The sequence below is a fragment of the Cherax quadricarinatus genome, chromosome 42 (assembly GCF_038502225.1).
Source record: "Cherax quadricarinatus isolate ZL_2023a chromosome 42, ASM3850222v1, whole genome shotgun sequence".
Classification (NCBI taxonomy): Eukaryota; Metazoa; Arthropoda; class Malacostraca; order Decapoda; family Parastacidae; genus Cherax; species Cherax quadricarinatus.
The window spans coordinates 13,551,064-13,568,504 of NC_091333.1; the positions used below are offsets into that span (position 1 = coordinate 13,551,064).

The 17,441-nt window shown below is 42.6% G+C and overlaps 1 protein-coding gene across 4 annotated transcripts in view; it reads left to right on the forward strand.

The window, feature by feature from the left end:
* Positions 1-17,441, forward strand: part of LOC128695708 (peptidyl-prolyl cis-trans isomerase FKBP4-like) — a 127,340-nt gene that overhangs the window by 81,562 nt on the left and 28,337 nt on the right. For all 4 annotated transcript variants that reach the window (XM_070093297.1, XM_070093299.1, XM_070093300.1 and 1 more), the window contains one exon: positions 12,187-12,375. In XM_070093297.1, the coding sequence (XP_069949398.1) occupies positions 12,187-12,375 (189 nt within the window). The remainder of the gene's footprint in view (positions 1-12,186; positions 12,376-17,441) is intronic.

The following is a 17,441-nucleotide window of genomic DNA, read 5'->3' on the forward strand; positions in this document are numbered from 1 at the left end:
TAGAAATAACAGCAGGAAATACAACTAAGACTGAGCCTGCAAAAGAAGGAAGAAAGTTCACATACTAAAACTGTCAAAACCATTCAAGTACAAGAATTTTAAGAGCAACAACAACTGTGTCAATAAAGTTTAAGTGATAACAGAATTAAATAAGACTGTCATAATAAATATAATTAGACAAGTGTGCCTCAGAGTCAAACTGATGATAAGAGAGACAATTATTCAGCTCAAGATGTTTTAGAGTATGACTGTTGGGTAGTAATTCAGAAGTTTTAGAGCAATTGGGTTATGTAAGAATAGTTAGGTGATAGATGGATTGATTTGAATAGTCTTTATGAGTGCAGAGAGTCTGGTTAGCTGGACTTGAGTCCTGGAGGTGGGAAGTACAGTGCCTGTGCTCTGAAGGAGGAGTGGAGATATGTTGCAGTTTTTTAACTAATGTAGGTATGCCTCTGGCAAGAAAATAATGGAGTGAATGATGATAAAAGTATTTCTTCTTTTTCGGGTCACCCTGCCTCAGTGGGAAACAGCCAATGTGTTAATAAAAAAAAACAGCATGCTTCTGAAATGAAAGAAAGTGCTAGGTGTTAAACAAAAGCAAGAGAGTACTACCAAACACAAATGCAAACACAGAAGCATCTAACCCTACCAAAGAGCAATTACCCTTAGATTTCTCCTCCGATAGGTTGGAACTGTATAAAGTACCTTTTACTCTTCAAGAACTGGAGTCCACGCTTTCCATTTGCCAATCGTCAGCACCAGGACCTGATGATATCCACATTATTGTTCTTCAACATCTCCATTCTATAGCCCTTCCCATTCTTTTACGTCTTTTCAATCTAATTTGGACACGAGGGGCTCTCCCTCAACACTGGAAATCGGCTGTTGTACTACAGTTTCGCAAACCAGGTGCCTTGGGACTTGACACCTCTCACTATTGTCCCATTGCCCTGACTAGTGTGGTCTGCAAGGTGATGGAACGATTGGTGAATAGACATCTGATGTGGTTCTTAGAGAGACACAATAGCCTTTCCCCTCACCAATATGGCTTTCACAAAGGCCGCTCTGCTGTAGACCCCATGCTCCATTTAGATATGTATATTCAAAATGCCTTTGCTAACAACCACTCTGTCCTAGTTGACTTTTTTGATCTAGAGAAGGCATATGACACCACTTTGAGATATAACATCGTAGCCCAAGCCCACTCCTTAGGCCTCTGTGGTAATCTACCAAACTTCATCTTTGCTTTCTTTTCCGATAGACATTTTCAGGTCCGTATTGGCGCCTGACTTTCCTTGGACTTTGGGCAAGCCGAGGGAGTTCTACAAAGTTGTGTCCTCAGCACTACTGTTTTTCTCTAAGCTATAAATGACCTCCCTTCCGTTCTTCCTTCACATATTTGGTCGTAACTTTATGTTAATGACTTCGCTGTAGCTTACTCAGGCACTGACTGTTGATTAGTAGCAGCTTCTCTTCAGGTTGTGATAGACCGAGTCTCCTATTGGACCACTTCTCACGGCTTTAAATTTTCTAGTACGAAAACCCGGTTCATTACCTTCACTAGACATCCTCTTATTCCAGATACTCCCTTGTACTTACACGGTTCACATATTCCGGCATGTGATATGGTCATGTTTCTGGACCTGCTCTTTGATCGCCAGTTTAAAGACAACTTGCCATGGTCGGTTAAATCTCCTTAAAGTTCTCGCTCATCATTCATGGGGAGCAGATCGTCGCACTCTCCTCCGTTTGCATTCCACCCTAGTCTTGTCCAGGCTGGATTATGGTGACCAAACCTATTCTGCAGCCTCTCCCACAACTTTTATCTAAGTTAGATCCCATTCATCATCAAGGCCTCTGTCTGTGCCTTGGTGCCTTTCATTCATCCCCTGTTGAGAGCTTCTATGCAGAAGCGAATATTCCCTCCTTGTCTGGTCACCGTGATGCTCATTGCCTTCGCTATTACGTTCGATCTCATGACTTCCAAAATCCTTCCGTATATAGGATGATCACTGATGTTAGTAGACGTTCTTTATTTGTTCATCGCCCCTGCTTATTCTGCCCCTTTTCTCTCCGCCTCCATTTGCTCATCTTCTCTTCAGTTACCACCTTTCTATGTTCATGTAGCATCTCACATTTCCCTGCCCCCCTTGGGAAGTTCTAGCTGTTTGAGCCTGTTCTTTCCCACTGCCATGCGCGAAAGCCCAACTCTCTACGTTGGCTTCCCGCTCTCTTTTTCTTGACCACTTCCGCTCTCATTCTCGTGCCACCACAGTGTACGCCGATGGTTCTAAGTCTTCTGACGGTGTCGGATTCGCAGCAGTGTTTCCGGACAGTGTCGTGTGAGGACATTTATTATCCTCGGCTAACATTTTTACAGCTGAATTGTATGCCATTCTTGTAACACTTATCCATATAGCATCTATGCCTGTGTCACCATTTGTGGTCCTTTCAGACTCCCTTAGTGCTTTACAGGCTATATGAAAATTTGATACACCTCACCCCCTAGTTCTTATCCAACTTTGGCTACACCATATCTCTAGCAAACACAAGGATATTGTTTCTTGCTGGTTCCCTGGTCATGTTGACATACAGAGCAATGAACAAGCAGACACTGCTGTGCGGTCAGCAGTACATGACCTCCCAGTTTCATATAGAGGTGTTCCATTCACAGACTATTTTGCTGAAATTGTTACCCACCTTCGACCCGTTGGCAGCAATGTTGGTCTGATCTGCTCCATAACAAACTTCGTTCTGTTAAACCGAGTATAGGTTTTTGGCTGTCTTCTTGGCGTCAGTGTCGGGGTTGGGAGACTACTCTCTCTTGTCTTCGCATCGGCCACACTTGTCTTACTCATGGGTATCTCATAGAGAGGCACTCTGTTCCTCTCTGTGAGAATTGTCACGTTCCAGTATCTGTTAGCCACATTCTGTTGGGCTGTCCACCCTATCAACGAGCTCGCAAAATTTACCTCCAACATCGTCTCCACTCTGCTGCCCTTTCTTTACCTTATCTTCTTGCTGATGGACCCTCCTTTAATCCAGACTCTCTCATTGACTTTTTGACAGCAACTGATTTACTACACAAACTCTGATGATGATGCCTCTAGCACTCTCCTCCATCTTTTCTACCTTAATTTCTTGCTACCCTCTACCCCCTGCACTATCCACTGCCCTGCTGCACTCCATACCCTAATAACCATCCCTCTCCCTCTTGCCACCCATTTTCCCTGCATCCTTCCCTGCCCAGATACACTGTATAACCCTTGCGGTTTAGCGATTCTTTTAATTATAATAATAATCTTACAGCTAGTGCCCCAAACGTAGATCAGTGTTTTATTTGGCACAACTTTTTTTTTGGCACAATTGGCCTGAGATGCCTGGTCAGCATAGAATGGGTCTTAACACTCTGTGTGTGCAGTATTAAAAAAATCTGGGACCACTTAGTACCTTGTGGGAGCACCAGTTCAAATGAGCACCAGCTAGAGAAAACAGTGTGGCCAACACCTGGGATTCACTGATGTCATGTAGTATTAACACTCCCATTTTAAGAGGAAAGTGATGTTGACCCCGAGTTTAGTGATTATGAGGTGGACTGGCCATAAGTGGTCGAGGAAATATCAAAAACATTGATAATAACCCATGTGCAACATTTATGCATCACTCCTTCAGAATGTCTTATAACCTATGCCTTAAGTAAAGAGAACAATTCTGGATATGTGTTCAGTAGGCTAGCTGGCTGGCTCTATCTCCATCTGTATCTATGTCTATCTCTGTCTCGTAGGTACACATAAATACAATTATACATAGTGTAAATTACCTAGGATAACCCAAAAAATCCAGACAGAGTGCTATATTGTGCTTGTAGATATAATGCATAAGCATGACTGGCAAATACCTTCGTCATGTGTAATGCCTGTTGGTTCATGAGTGGCTCTCTCTGAGACAGAGAGAAGCAGAGAGACAAGTAGACAGAGAGACAGATAAGCAGAGACAGAGATAAACAGAGAGTTTGAAAGACAGACATGTTTGTGTAACAGTGAAAACAAATAAAGCGAGGGCCAACGCTCATCAAATGTCACCACATATCACTGTACCCTCGCATGGGCTCATCATACGTTGGTGAGGGGCTCTTGATCTAGGGAATTGGATCTGTGCTCCAGTTCCCTGAATTAAGCCTGAATATCTTCCACATCATCCCCACAGGTGCTGCATAATCCTATGGGTTTAGCACTCCCCCTTGATTATAATAAAATAATCATCATCAAATGTCACCACTTATCTTATCATTGCACTGTCAGCAATGGACTGACAATTGTCTTACATCATGCTTCAAAGGAACTTATTATTATTATTATTATTATTATTATTATATACTCCCATTTTTTTCAAAACATTGCTGGGACCTATAAATACTTTGTATATATTCCTAGACAATAGTAAATGACCAAGGCAGGTGTAAATGTCCACCTTTCAGTGTGTGTGAGACAATTTGAGTACAATTTCTGTACCTAATATTAGTATTGGAACAAATATTGGTTATGAAATGACAAGAACTACTATAAATTGTAATTATCAGAACATAAAAATTATATAAAATAATATAAAAACGAGGAAAAAAGGTATATTGGCAACATTTTTGCAAGCGGCAGGACTCGATGTTGCTGTTAGATGAGCATCCAGTGCCAACTTTGTGGCCTCATATCTCAGTACCTTTACCTTTGATATACCTTTGAAGAATTTTGAGAGTATATCTACTCTGAGCCCGGCCATGGGCCAGGCTCGTTTGGTGCTCACCTGGTCAACCAGGCTGTTGCTGCTGGAGGCCCGCTGCCCCACATATCCATCACAGCCTGGTTGATCTGGCACCTGGTGAAGATACTTGTCTAGTTTCCTCTTGAAGGCTTCAACACTTGTTCCAGCAGTGTTTCTGATATCTTCTGGTAAGATGTTGAAAAGTCTGGGACCCCGGATGTTGATACATTGTTCCCTTATTGTCCTCACCACACCCCTGCTCCTCACTGGGTTTATTTTACACTTCCTCCCATATCTCTCACTCCAGTATGTTGTTATGGCAGTGTGCAGATTTGGGACCAAGCCCTCGAGCACCTTCCAGGTATATATATTATCATGTACCTCTCTCTCCTCCGCTCCAATGAGTACATGTTCAAGACTTGCAGACGTTCCCAGTAGTTTAGGTGCTTTACTGGCTCATTGTGAGCCGTAAACGGTGTCTGTATTTGTTCCAGCTCCGATATTTCCCCTGCCCTGAACGGGGCCATCAGCACTGAGCAATATTCTAAGTGAGGGAGCACTAGTGATTTGAAGAGTGTCACCATCGGCATTGTTTCCCTTGTTTTGAAAGTTCTCAATACCCACCCAGTCATCTTCCTGGCTGTCGTGATCTTTGTCTTGTTATGGTCTTTAAAAGAAAAGCCCGCTGACATAATTATTCCTAGGTCTTTTACGTGTTCCTTACATTCTATTTGGTGACCCTCTTGAGTTTTGTATATAGTGCTCGTTTTGAGTTCTTCATTCTTTCCAGACCTAAGCAGCTGGAACTTATCACCATTGAACGTCATGTTGTTTTCCACTGCCCACTGGAAAACCCTGTTTATGTCTTCCTGTACTTTTTCAGTGTCCTCTACCGTACTGACTTTCATACTTATTTTAGTGTCATCTGCAAATGATGATACAAAAGTGTGCCGGGTATTTTTGCTTATGTCTGCTATGAGGATGAGGAACAGCAGAGGTGCCAGGACAGTGCCTTGGGGCACTGAGCTTTTGACCTCGCTGATGCTGGATCTTGCCCTGTTCACTACTACTTTTTGTGTTCTGTGTGTTAGGAAACCAAAAATCCATCTGCCTACCTTCCCCATAATGCCCATGGCCTTCATTTTGTGCGCTATCACTCCATGATCGCATTTGTCAAATGCCTTTGCAAAATCTGTGTAAATCACATCTGCGTTTTGGTCATCTTCCAGTGCCTCTGTAATTCTGTCATAATGGTTCAGAAGCTGTGACAGACATGATCGTCCTGCTATAAAACCATGCTGGTTCGGGTTATGTTGGTTGTGCTGGTCCATGAAATTTGTAACCTGCCATCTCATCACTCTTTCGAAGATTTTTATGATGTGAGAGGTTAGGGCTACTGGTCTGTAATTTTTAGTTAGTGCTCTACTACCTCCCTTGTGCAAAGGAGCTATGTCTGCACTCTTTAAGGCCTCTGGTATTTCACCTAGATCTAAGCTCTTTCTCCAAAGAATACTGAGGGCTCGTGCTAGTGGTACTTTGCACTTCTTTATAAATAGAGCATTCCATGAATCTGGTCCAGGTGCTGAGTGAGTGGGCATGTTTTCCATTTCTTTTTCAAAATCTATGGGATTTGTACTAATGTCAGTTAGTTGGTCTGTGCAGCCTTCTTCTGGAGTGAAAAATATTTCTGCATTTTCTACCTTGCTGTCATTTAGTGGGTTGTTGAACACCGACTCATACTGTTCTTTTAGGATTTCACTCATTTCCTGTTCATCATCAGTATACGAGTCTCCTCTCAGTAGTGGTCCAATTCTACAGGTAGTTCTTAGCTTGGATTTTGTGTAGGAATAGAAATATTTTGGGTTTCTTGCAATATCTTGTATGGCCCTTTGTTCCCTTTGCACTTCTTCTGTGAGGTATGACATCCTAAGTTTTTGCTCTAATTCAGTGATCTCTCTGCTAAGTCTATCTGTACCCTGTTGTAGCATATTTGTGTTTTTAAGCAGTTCAGTAACCCGTTTTCTTCTACTGTACCATCTCCTACGCTCTCTCTCTCTATATCTGATCTTCCTCTGGGTTTCCTCAATGGTACATGTTTCATACATACTTTGTATGCTTCTGTATTCAGCTTCTCTAGGCACTGGTGGGGATTTAGGGTGCTCATGTCTGATTCCCAGGGTATGTCTGATAGCTCTTGGTTTATTTTTTCCCAGTTAATTCTATGGTTGTTAAAATTAAACTTACTGAACATCCTGTCTCTAACTTTAGCGATGCAGTTTCCTACCCCTGAGTTAATACTAGTTTGAACCTCTATGATGTTATGATCAGAGTAAATAGTTTTGGAAACTGTTATGTCTCTGATCAGTTCCTCGTTGTTTAAGAATATCAAATCCAGGGTATTTTCATTTCTAGTGGGATAATTACCTGTTGGTTTAAAGAGTACTTTTCACAAAACCTCATTATTTCCCTGGTATGTACCTGTTGAGCCAGGGTGCTTCCCGGGGATATTTCTGGTATAACATTATGTTGTGCCATCTTCCATTTTACATGAGGGAGATTAAAATCTCCAAGGAGTAAAATATTTGGTGTAGGACCTTCTAGCCTATCCAGATAGCTATCTATCTTACTTAACTGATCTGTGAATTCCTCACCAGTTGCCAGTGGTGGTTTGTATACTACGATAATTACCAAATTCCTATTTTCAACTTAATGCCTAGAATTTCTACTATATCATTCGTAGAATTCAGCACTTCTTTGCAACAGAAAGTATCCTTTACATAGATTCCTACTCCTCCCTGTGACCTATTGATTCTATCACATCTATACATGTTGTAGTTTTCTATCTTTATCTCTCCATCCAAAACATCCCTTGTATGTGTTTCTGTAAATGCTCCGAATATGGCATTCGCTTCTGTCAGGAGCCCACTGACATAACTAACTTTGTCATTTTTATTTTATTTATAATGGGAAAGATTATTTGGTATTCTGGTAGCGGGGTGTTAAAAGATACGTCTTCGGAGGCTTCTTTGTTTATTGTTAATGTTGTAGTGGGTACACAGGCTTGTGTTGTGCCCATGGCCCGGGAGGGCCATGCCCACGAGAGACAGCTGGGAGGCCTTGTGTCTTCCTGCTAGGCCGCTGTGTGAGTGAGGCGGAGGCATGGGCCGGCAGGCTGGCGTGCCTGCCTAGAGGCCTGGCTACAGAGGGCAGCACCTGAGTGGCGCGAAATATGAACTAAGCTGGCAGACAGCATGGGCTGTCTGTGCAGACAGTACAGGCTGTCTACATACGCTCGGCCACCTACCACGCGTTGTCCCGACGCGACAATACTGGTGGTAAAAGAAACTCGGTCTCTCTCTCGTAGGAACAGGGCACAGAACACAAAGTAACAACATATATATACATATGGACATGGAAAAAAAAACTTCCTACAGAGAGGGAAGAAAAAAAACATGTGGGGTGTGCTAAACATCGTGGTCATAGGCAATGAGTGTCAAAGGGCAACACTGCACGCCTTCCTGCGTCTGGACAGATACTGCAACACAGGAGACATCGCTGCGGCTGAGCTGTGACGTAACAGGTTACGGTCTCCTCTGGAACGGTGAAGCAGTCATCGTAGGAGTCGCTGCAGGTTTCATTCAACCTGGGGCACGACATGCTGGTGCCCTCGAGTGAGGTGTCGACAAAACTCGGCAACTGGGCAGGACTTCTGGCAAGCGACTCAGGAGGACACTTCTCTACTGGTACTGTCGCTGGGCTGTCACTGCCGGCGAGCGTGGAGCGAGTTGTGGAGCGAGTCGTGGCAGAGACAACTGGGCGAAACATCTGGGAGTCGTAACATCATACACCAGACTGCAGTGAGAGAGCTAGCAGTCAAAGTGACATCTTCTATGTGCAGGCTGCTCACTGAAGCTTGTGACACGAGGCTGACACAGTGTGTCATTCTCTCAACAGTTGGAGTTATAGCAGAGGTTAGTCTAAGCATCCCCAGACTTGTTTCTCTACATATAACTGCACTCTGAAGGTCTGGAGGTGAAGTGAAACAAATCTCGATGGGAATCGTAGCAGGTACGATTCTGCAGAACAACACGAGCGACGAGCATAAAAGCGTTCTGTACAAGAGGGCTCATACGCTCAGGGCTGAGTAATCAGCTGTCAAACACACTGGTCACATGGGTGACTTAGCACAGTGGTGCTACTCAGGTCTGGCTCAGACCTCACTGGACACACAGAAACTTTACAAACACACCGCGGTACATCATGTGAGAACACTGACTGAGAGGAATTAATTAACACACGACATATATTTTCTCTCAATCTTCTCGACAATACTAAAATAATTACTAGAAACACTCGATGTGACATCATGTGATGTCAGGCGTGATGTCGCGAGGTGACGTCAGCAGACATCTCGAGGTGACGTCAGCAGACATCTGGAGGTGACGTCAGCAGACATCTCGAGGTGACGTCAGCAGACATCTCGAGGTGACGTCAGCAGACATCTCGAGGTGACGTCAGCAGACATCTCGAGGTAACTTCAGGCAGACATCTCGAGGTGACGTCAGGCAGACATCGTGACGTCATGAAGTCGGGCAGCATAGTGGGTGACGTCATGAAGTCGGGCAGCATCGTGGGTGACGTCAATGTGATGCGGGCAGCAGACCACAGCATGTGGCCTGGGACATCTGATAACTCACGTGGCTGGTAGATCCACGTGACATCGCCCACACCCACGTGGCGTCATGATCCACGTGGTGTCGTGATCTACGTGGCATGCTGATCCACATAGCTTCGAGTGGCCTCGGGCACTCGAATACACAGCTCTGGCAATGAATTCACATGGAAAACAGCAGAAAACACAGCAGAGGGAGTGGGCGGTGGTGAGTGGTGTATGGTAGACGGGTGAGCGTGAGTAGGGCGAGCATGGGCAAGGTGAGGAACAGCCACTTCCTCTCCTCTCCTCCCCCACCCACAAATACGTAGAGAACTCACACTGGACGCAGAAATCACCACAAAACTCACCTCTGGCTTGCTGAAACGGCTGTGCTGAGCTGAACAACAACAGCAACATACAAGTGACGCTGAACACGTGACTTGAGAAACAGCGTGGGACACTGTAGCGTGGAGTCACTGTAGCGTGGGGTCACTGTGACGCCACTTACAATTCTCGGAGAATTTCGGCAAATTTCGGCTGGATCCTGCTTGTACCTGTGTCTGGGTGCTCAAACGTGCAGACACGACATCAGGATAACTTGTTGAGAGACGGATGCTTCTTGTGTAGGGTGATGAAGTGAAGATGACTTCATACCTCTTCCTCCCTCTCTCCAGGCAAACACAACTGCTGCGAGCACCGCTGTCACCATTATAACGGGATTGTTTGGTAGGTGCTGCAAGTGGGTGGTAAAATGATACGTCTTCGGAGGCTTCTTTATTGTTAAGTAGTGGTGGGTACACAGGCTTGTGTTGTGCCCATGGCCCGGGAGGGCCATGCCCACGAGAGAGAGCTGGGGGGCCTTGTGTCTTCCTGCTAGGCCGCTGTGTGAGTGAGGCGGAGGCATGGGCCGGCAGGCTGGCGTGCCTGCCTAGAGGCCTGGCTACAGAGGGCAGCACCTGAGTGGTGCGAAATATGAACTAAGCTGGCAGACAGCATGGGCTGTCTGTGCAGACAGTACAGGCTGTCTACATATTTCAAACCCTGTATATTTGCAAATATGAAGCAGGAATTACCAAGTGTGATGTATTGTCTCGCTTTGTGTTTCATTAGTACCACTGGTGGTGTACTACCTGGTATGTCCCCTGATGTACACTCCCCTGGTTTCTCCGGTACTGGCTTCGCATTTGTTTGCTTATTCGGCCTTGACGGGCTGATACCTGGTTTGGTATGCCTCATTTTACTGCCCACCTGTCCTCTCTGTACCATTCTCCCTGTTTGTCACTTCCTTTGTTTTGATCTTTTCTCTTTTTGTCTAAAAAAGAATGCTGTTCAGTTTCCCTTTCTTTGCTAACTCTGTTGTGCCGTGTTCCTTTTACATGATGGTCTGGGCAGCTCTGGTCATAACATTCTCTGGACTGCATTGAAGCTTTACACATTACTAGATGGAAGTACCTGCACTCTTTGTTGAAATGACACTTTCCCTTCCTCAACATGTTCGCACATTTTCTGGTGTGTTTATTCCAACAATCTCTGCCATATAGGCACATACCTTTAGCATAGTAACTGCAAATGTTCTTACTTCCTATATTTATTGATTCTGTGTCGTTCTTAAGTTCTGCCACCTGATCTGAGTTCCCTTGTTCACTTTCTTCTAGGCTAATTTCTTCCCTTTGCTCGTTTTCGTTTGTTCCTGTTCTAGTTTTCTCATCATCCCTTCCCCTTTCTGCTATGTTATGTATCTCTGTTTCCTTTTCCGACTTGCTCTGTATGACGTTTTTCTACTCTTGCTCTTACTTTCACTCCTTGGTTTTCACCTCTATTTGCATTTTCCTCATTTTCTTGTTCTTTTTACCCTGTTTTCCACTCTTTGTATAACTCCGGCAAGCTCCTTAGAAACTTCCTTAAGCTTTCTAGGTTTTCACTTTTCAGTACCTCTCTTATGCTTAACCAGCTGTCCCTTTCACTGGGGCAAATCTAGAAACGACTTTCTTGTTTTTGGTCATTTGTCATGGTTGCATGAAGCTTTGTACATGATATATGTGATGTTTTACCGCATATTTCACAATCAATGCCCCTCATGTTTCTCCCAAAGATTTTTTCACATATACAACAGCCTTTATTCCTGGCCATGATTACTTTTAAAACAGGTGTATGTGGTGGATGGTGTATTTATTATGTGCAGCTGGTGGTGGGGTGGCTGGTAGGTGGGATGGGCTGGGCAGTGGGTATCCTTGGGGAGAGGGTAGGGACAATAGGAGGAGGGGGCTGTGTGGTGGGGTGGTAAGCTGGGAGATAGGGGTCTGTGGAAAGAGGTGAGGGTGCAAGGAGGGGAGGCTGTGGGTGGGATTGTTGGATGGGTGGGGTAGGTAATGGGTGGGATAAGTACTGACCCTAAAAATTTTTTTATCCTGTAACGCTTAGAAAAATGTGCTCTTTATTTCTATATATATATTTTTTTTTTGGGGGGGACACTGGGTGAGAGAACGTATATATACGTTTGGACCATTTAGGGGTTAAAAGCTCTGCTTGTTGTCATGTGCCGTGCCTGCACTCTCAAGGATGGGTGGGGATGTTGCAATTTGGAGGGTCATTTAAACTGTGATATCTATGCACTTTTGGCAGGCCAGACATTGAATGAGTTCTAGTGAATGTGTTTCCTTCTGTAGGTTATTATGTCTTGATAGGATATTATGAAATGAGATGTAGAATAGTTAGTTTTAACAAGTACTGCATGAATTTTATTCCTAGTCAAAACTTTTCGTACTTGTTGCTTTCAGGCCAATCTAAACATGGGCGAAGCAGAATTAGCTCAAATAGATTTTCAAGCTTGCCTTGACTTAGACCAAGCCAACAAAGCTGCAAAGCAACAGTTGCAGAGATGTGCTGCAAAAATCAAGGCAGATAAAGTGAAAGAGAAGAAGATTTATGGTGGCATGTTTGATAAGTTTGCCAGACAAGACAGAGAGGTAAGAACATTACATAGTATTGTACAGCTTTTAGAAAGAGATAAAAATAAATTTATATTAATGATTTGCCATTTTATTTTATTTATAAATATCTTTCTTTCAACAAACTGGTCATATCCCACCAAAGCAGGGTGGGATATGTGTGTGTGTGTATTTGTAAGACAAGCCATAGGGGGAGAATCTTTATCTCAAGTACTTTTACACTTCTCAGTGCATCATCAGGAGCTGTGCAATGTTGCAAGGGCAGCAACAGAAGAAATAGGGTAAGGTTTTTCAGAGTATGGTAGCGCGGTAGCACCGGCCTCTGACTGAAGGAGAGAGGCCACCAGAATGCCAACCACACACCGCAGATAGCACGAGAAAAAATAACTAGGAAATACTTAATAGCCAGCCCTAAGCTTCTAACTGTTGGGAACAGGTTATGTGATGTAAGAAGTTACATTACAATAGTGGATCATTTACATACAAAATGCAACTAATGTGAACAACCTTCTAACTAATGAAATAGAGGGAATAAATCCCTAATTTTGTCAATCAGTGTTGCAGAACATTCCAGAATATTTAAGAAATACTCTCAGTGTCAGTTAATATGCCTGTGTGAATTCTCCTATTAAGGTTTTTCTTTCTTATAATTAACTAGGCAATTCCTAATTTTTTAACACCATTACTATCATTATTATCCACTATCATCCACTAATATCATTATTATTATCATTAAAATACAGTGGAACCCCAAGTTTCGAACTTAATCCGTTCCAGGAGCTAGTTCTAAAGTCAAAACGTTCGAAACTCGAAGCAATATTTCCCATAAGAAATAATGTAAATACTACAATTAATCCGTTCCAGAAACCCAAAAATATTCACAAAAAAAATACATTTTATAGAGATTAATTATAGTTTTACATACAATAAACATACATAGTACAATTACAGTGGACCCTCAACCAACAGCGGCATCGACTAATGCCAAAATCGACTAACGGCGCTCTTTGGTGTCAAAAAATTGGCTCTATCATTGGCGAAAAACTCGTCTAAAGGCTTTCATCCTGAACATGTCCATGTGGCCGGAGCGCGGCCTGAGCAGGCCCAGCCACTCCAAGACTCAATGTACAGCCAGTGTGCCAGTGTTTACAAGCTGTTTTGGTCGGTCCTGCGTGTACCTGCGATATATTTTGTATTATTCCAGTGTTTTTAGTGCTTATAACTGTTAAATAAGCCACCGTAGGCCCCAAGAAAGCTTCTAGTGCCAAGCCTGTGGTGAAAAGGGTGAGAATTACAATGGAAATGAAGAAAGAGATCATTGAAAAATATGAAAGTGGAGTGCGTATGTCCAAGTTGGTAAGGCTATATAACAAACCCCATTTAACCATCACTACTATCTTGGCGAATAGAAAGGCAATCAAGGAAGCTGTTGTTGCAAAAGGTGCAAGTATGTTTTCAAAACAGAGATCGCAAATAATTGGAGAGGTGGAGAGACTGTTGTTCGTGTGGATAAATGAAAAACAATTATCAGGAGATAGTGTTTCTCAGTCAATAATATGTGAAAAGGCAAGGCAGTTCCATGATGATCTCATTAAGAAAATGCCTCCAAATAGTGATGATATTGATGAATTTAAGGCCAGCAAAGGTTGGTTTGAGATATTTAAGAATCGTAGTGGCATACACAGTGTGATAAGGCATGGTGAGGCTGCCAGTTCCAACAAAAAAATGGCTGAAAAAATGTGCAGGACTTCAAGGAGTACATAGAGATTGAAAACTTAAAACCCCACAAGTGTTTAATTGTGATGAAACAGGCCTGTTTTGGAAGAAAATGCCAAACAGGACCTACATTACTCAGGAGGAAAAAGCACTCCCAGGACACAAGCCTATGAAAGACAGGCTCACACTTATGTTATGCAGTAATGCTAGTGGTGAATGCAGAGTGAAACCTTTACTTGTGTATCACTTTGAAAGTCTCAGAGTGTTCAAGAAAAACAATGTCGTCAAGGGTAATTTGTGTGTGATGTGGAGATCAAACACTAAAGCATGGGTCACTAGGGAAATTTTCCTGGAGTGGTTTTATGGTGTGTTTGGCCCCACTGTGAAAAATTACCTCTCCTGTCCTATTTTTAACTAACAAATTCGTTCATTCCCTAGGCTCTCACTCCAAAACTTTTTCTTATTTTCAGCAAAAATTTTTGATAACATCTCACCCACTCTCTCATTTGCTCTCTTTTTACATTGCTTCACCACTCTCTTAACCTCTCTTTTTCTCTCTATATACTCCTCCCTCTTTGCATCACTTCTACTTTGTAAAAACCTCTTATATACTAACTTTTTCTATTACTACTATCTTTACATCATCATTCCACCAATCGCTCTTCTTCCCTCCTTCACCCACTTTCCTGTAACCACAAACTTCTGCTGAACACACTAACACTATTTTTTAAACTTATCCCATTGCCTATACTCTCACTAGCCCATCTGTCCTCCAACAGTTGTTTATATCTTACCCTAACTGCCTCCTCCTCTAATTTATAAACCTTCACTTCTCTCTTACTTGCTGCTTCCATTTTCCTATTTTTTACTCTCACTGTAGCTACAACTAAAAAGTGATCTGATATATCTGTGGCCCTCTATAAACATGTACATCCTGAAGTCTACCCAACAATCTTTTATCTTCCAATACATAGTCCAACAAACTACTGTCATTTTGCCCTACATCATATCTTGTATACTTATTTATCCTCTTTTTCTTAAAATATGTGTTACCTATAACCAAACCCCTTTCTATACAAAGTTCAGTCAAATGCTCCCTATTATCATTTACAGTAAACTTATTTCCGTACAGTTTTTACAATCTCTTTTGTCCCCCTTCCCTTTATATAAAGGAATTATACACGCTCTCTGCCAATCCCTAGGTACCTTCCCCTCTTTCATACATTTATTAAACAAATATACCAACCACTCCAACACTATATTTCCCCTTGCTTTTAACATTTCTTTCATGATCCCGTTAGTTCCATGTGCAAATTTTTTGGTTGTGAACCGATTTGTTCATGTTCGGAAGCATTTGTGACCAGAGGTTTCACTGTATATGCTTGTACATGCATCTGTAGTATGACCTAAGTGTAAGTAAAAGCAGCAAGACGTACCTGAAACCTTGCATGTTTATGAGACAAAAAAAGACACCAGCAATCCTACCATCATGTAAAACAATTACAAGCTTCCATTTTACACTCACTTGGCAGGATGGTAGTACCTCTCTGGGCGGCTGCTGTCTACCAACCTACTACCTTGGATTCAGTAAACTTATTCTATAAGTTTTACAATCTCTTTTGTCCCCTTCCCTTTATATGAAGGAACTATACACGCTCTCTGCCAATCCCTAGGTACCTTTCCCTCTTTCATACATTTATTAAACAAAAATACCAACCACTCCAACACTATATTTTTCCCTGCTTTTAACATTTCTGTCATGATCCCGTCAGTTCCAGCTGCTTTACCTCCTTTCATTCTACGTAATGCCTCACGCACCTCCCCCACCCTCACATCCTGCTTTTCTTCACTCCTAGAAGATGTTATACCTCCCTGGCCAGTTCATGAAATTACTGCCTCCCTTTCTTCATTGACATGAGTTGTGTGAATGTAATGTGGAGAATTCAGAGCATAGAAATTAAAAGGAAATTTTGAGTCCAGAAGGGGTTGTTGAGATGGAAGAGGATGGAGAGGATAACAAATGAGGGTGTATAATCTGGGGTGGACAGTAGGAGGGAAATTGGTCATCCCTGGAATAGTTAGAGGGTGGGGGTAAAAGAGAATTTGAATTTTAGGACTTGAGAATTCACTAGGCTTGTTTGATCATTTAGGTAGGACTAAATGGAGACAAGTGGATTTTAATGGATGTGCTGTTGCAGTGTGAGCAAGAAAACCATTATGAAGGGATTCAGGGAAACCAGTTAACAAAACTTAAGTCCTAGAGGTGGAAAGGACAGTGCCTGCACTCTGAAGAAATGGTGATTGTGCAGTTGGAGGGTGATTTGATTGAGATATCAGCACACTTCTGGAAAGACAGTGATTGAATAAGTAATGGTGAATGTATTTTCTTCTTTGGATCGCCCTGCCTTGAGAGTAGACAGCTCAGCACAGCATGTACATACATATATATCTTTTTTTTTTTTTTAATATGCTGTCTCCTGCTGAGGTAGGGTGACCTGAAAGATAGGAAACTCGTTCTTTCGTTGTCACTCACTCAATCACTGTCTTGCCTGAAGCTTGCTGACAACACAGTTCAGATGACCCTCTGAACTGCTTCATCCCCACTCTTCCATCAGTGCAGGCACTGTTCATCCCACCTTCAGGACTCTAAGTCCAGCTAACCAGTTTCCTTAAATCCCTTCATAAATGTTACCTTGCACACTCCAACAGCATATTAACTCATAAAAGCCACTTGTCTTCACTTCTCATAAAAGTCTATTGGTTCTTCAGGCCCATAGTACTCAAAATCTCATTTGCCTCCTTCCTGGGATGAGCCCCTCCACCTCAGATTTATACACCCTCCTAGCTATCCTCTTTAAATGTCCAAGTTACCTCAGCAATCCCTCCCTAGCTTTCCTCACATACTTTTAATCTCTAAGCTCCAAATTCTCTGCATAATATTCACACCACACATTACCCTTGAGCAAGACATCTCCACTGCCTTCAACCTCCTCCTTGCAATGACATTTCAAACACATGCTTCACTCCCATACAACAGTGTTGGTACCACTATATTTTCTGGCATATTTTTCCTTTTTGCCACAGTGGTCTCAATTGCACCATCCACCTTTTTTTTTCCTCTCATCAGTCATATGGTTCACCTCATTTTTCATAGACCCATTCACTGACAAGTTCTCTCCCAAATATACAAACACATTTACTTTCTCCATAGTTTCTCCCTACAATCTAATACCCAATCTGTAATTGCCTAGATGGTATTACTTGTTCAGATGCTCAGTAAAGCTTGTGAGAACAGTAATTGATCTTTCGTGTCTTATTAATGTAGTAGGTATTATTTTTGTTGTGAAAGCTTTCATTTTTGGAAACTT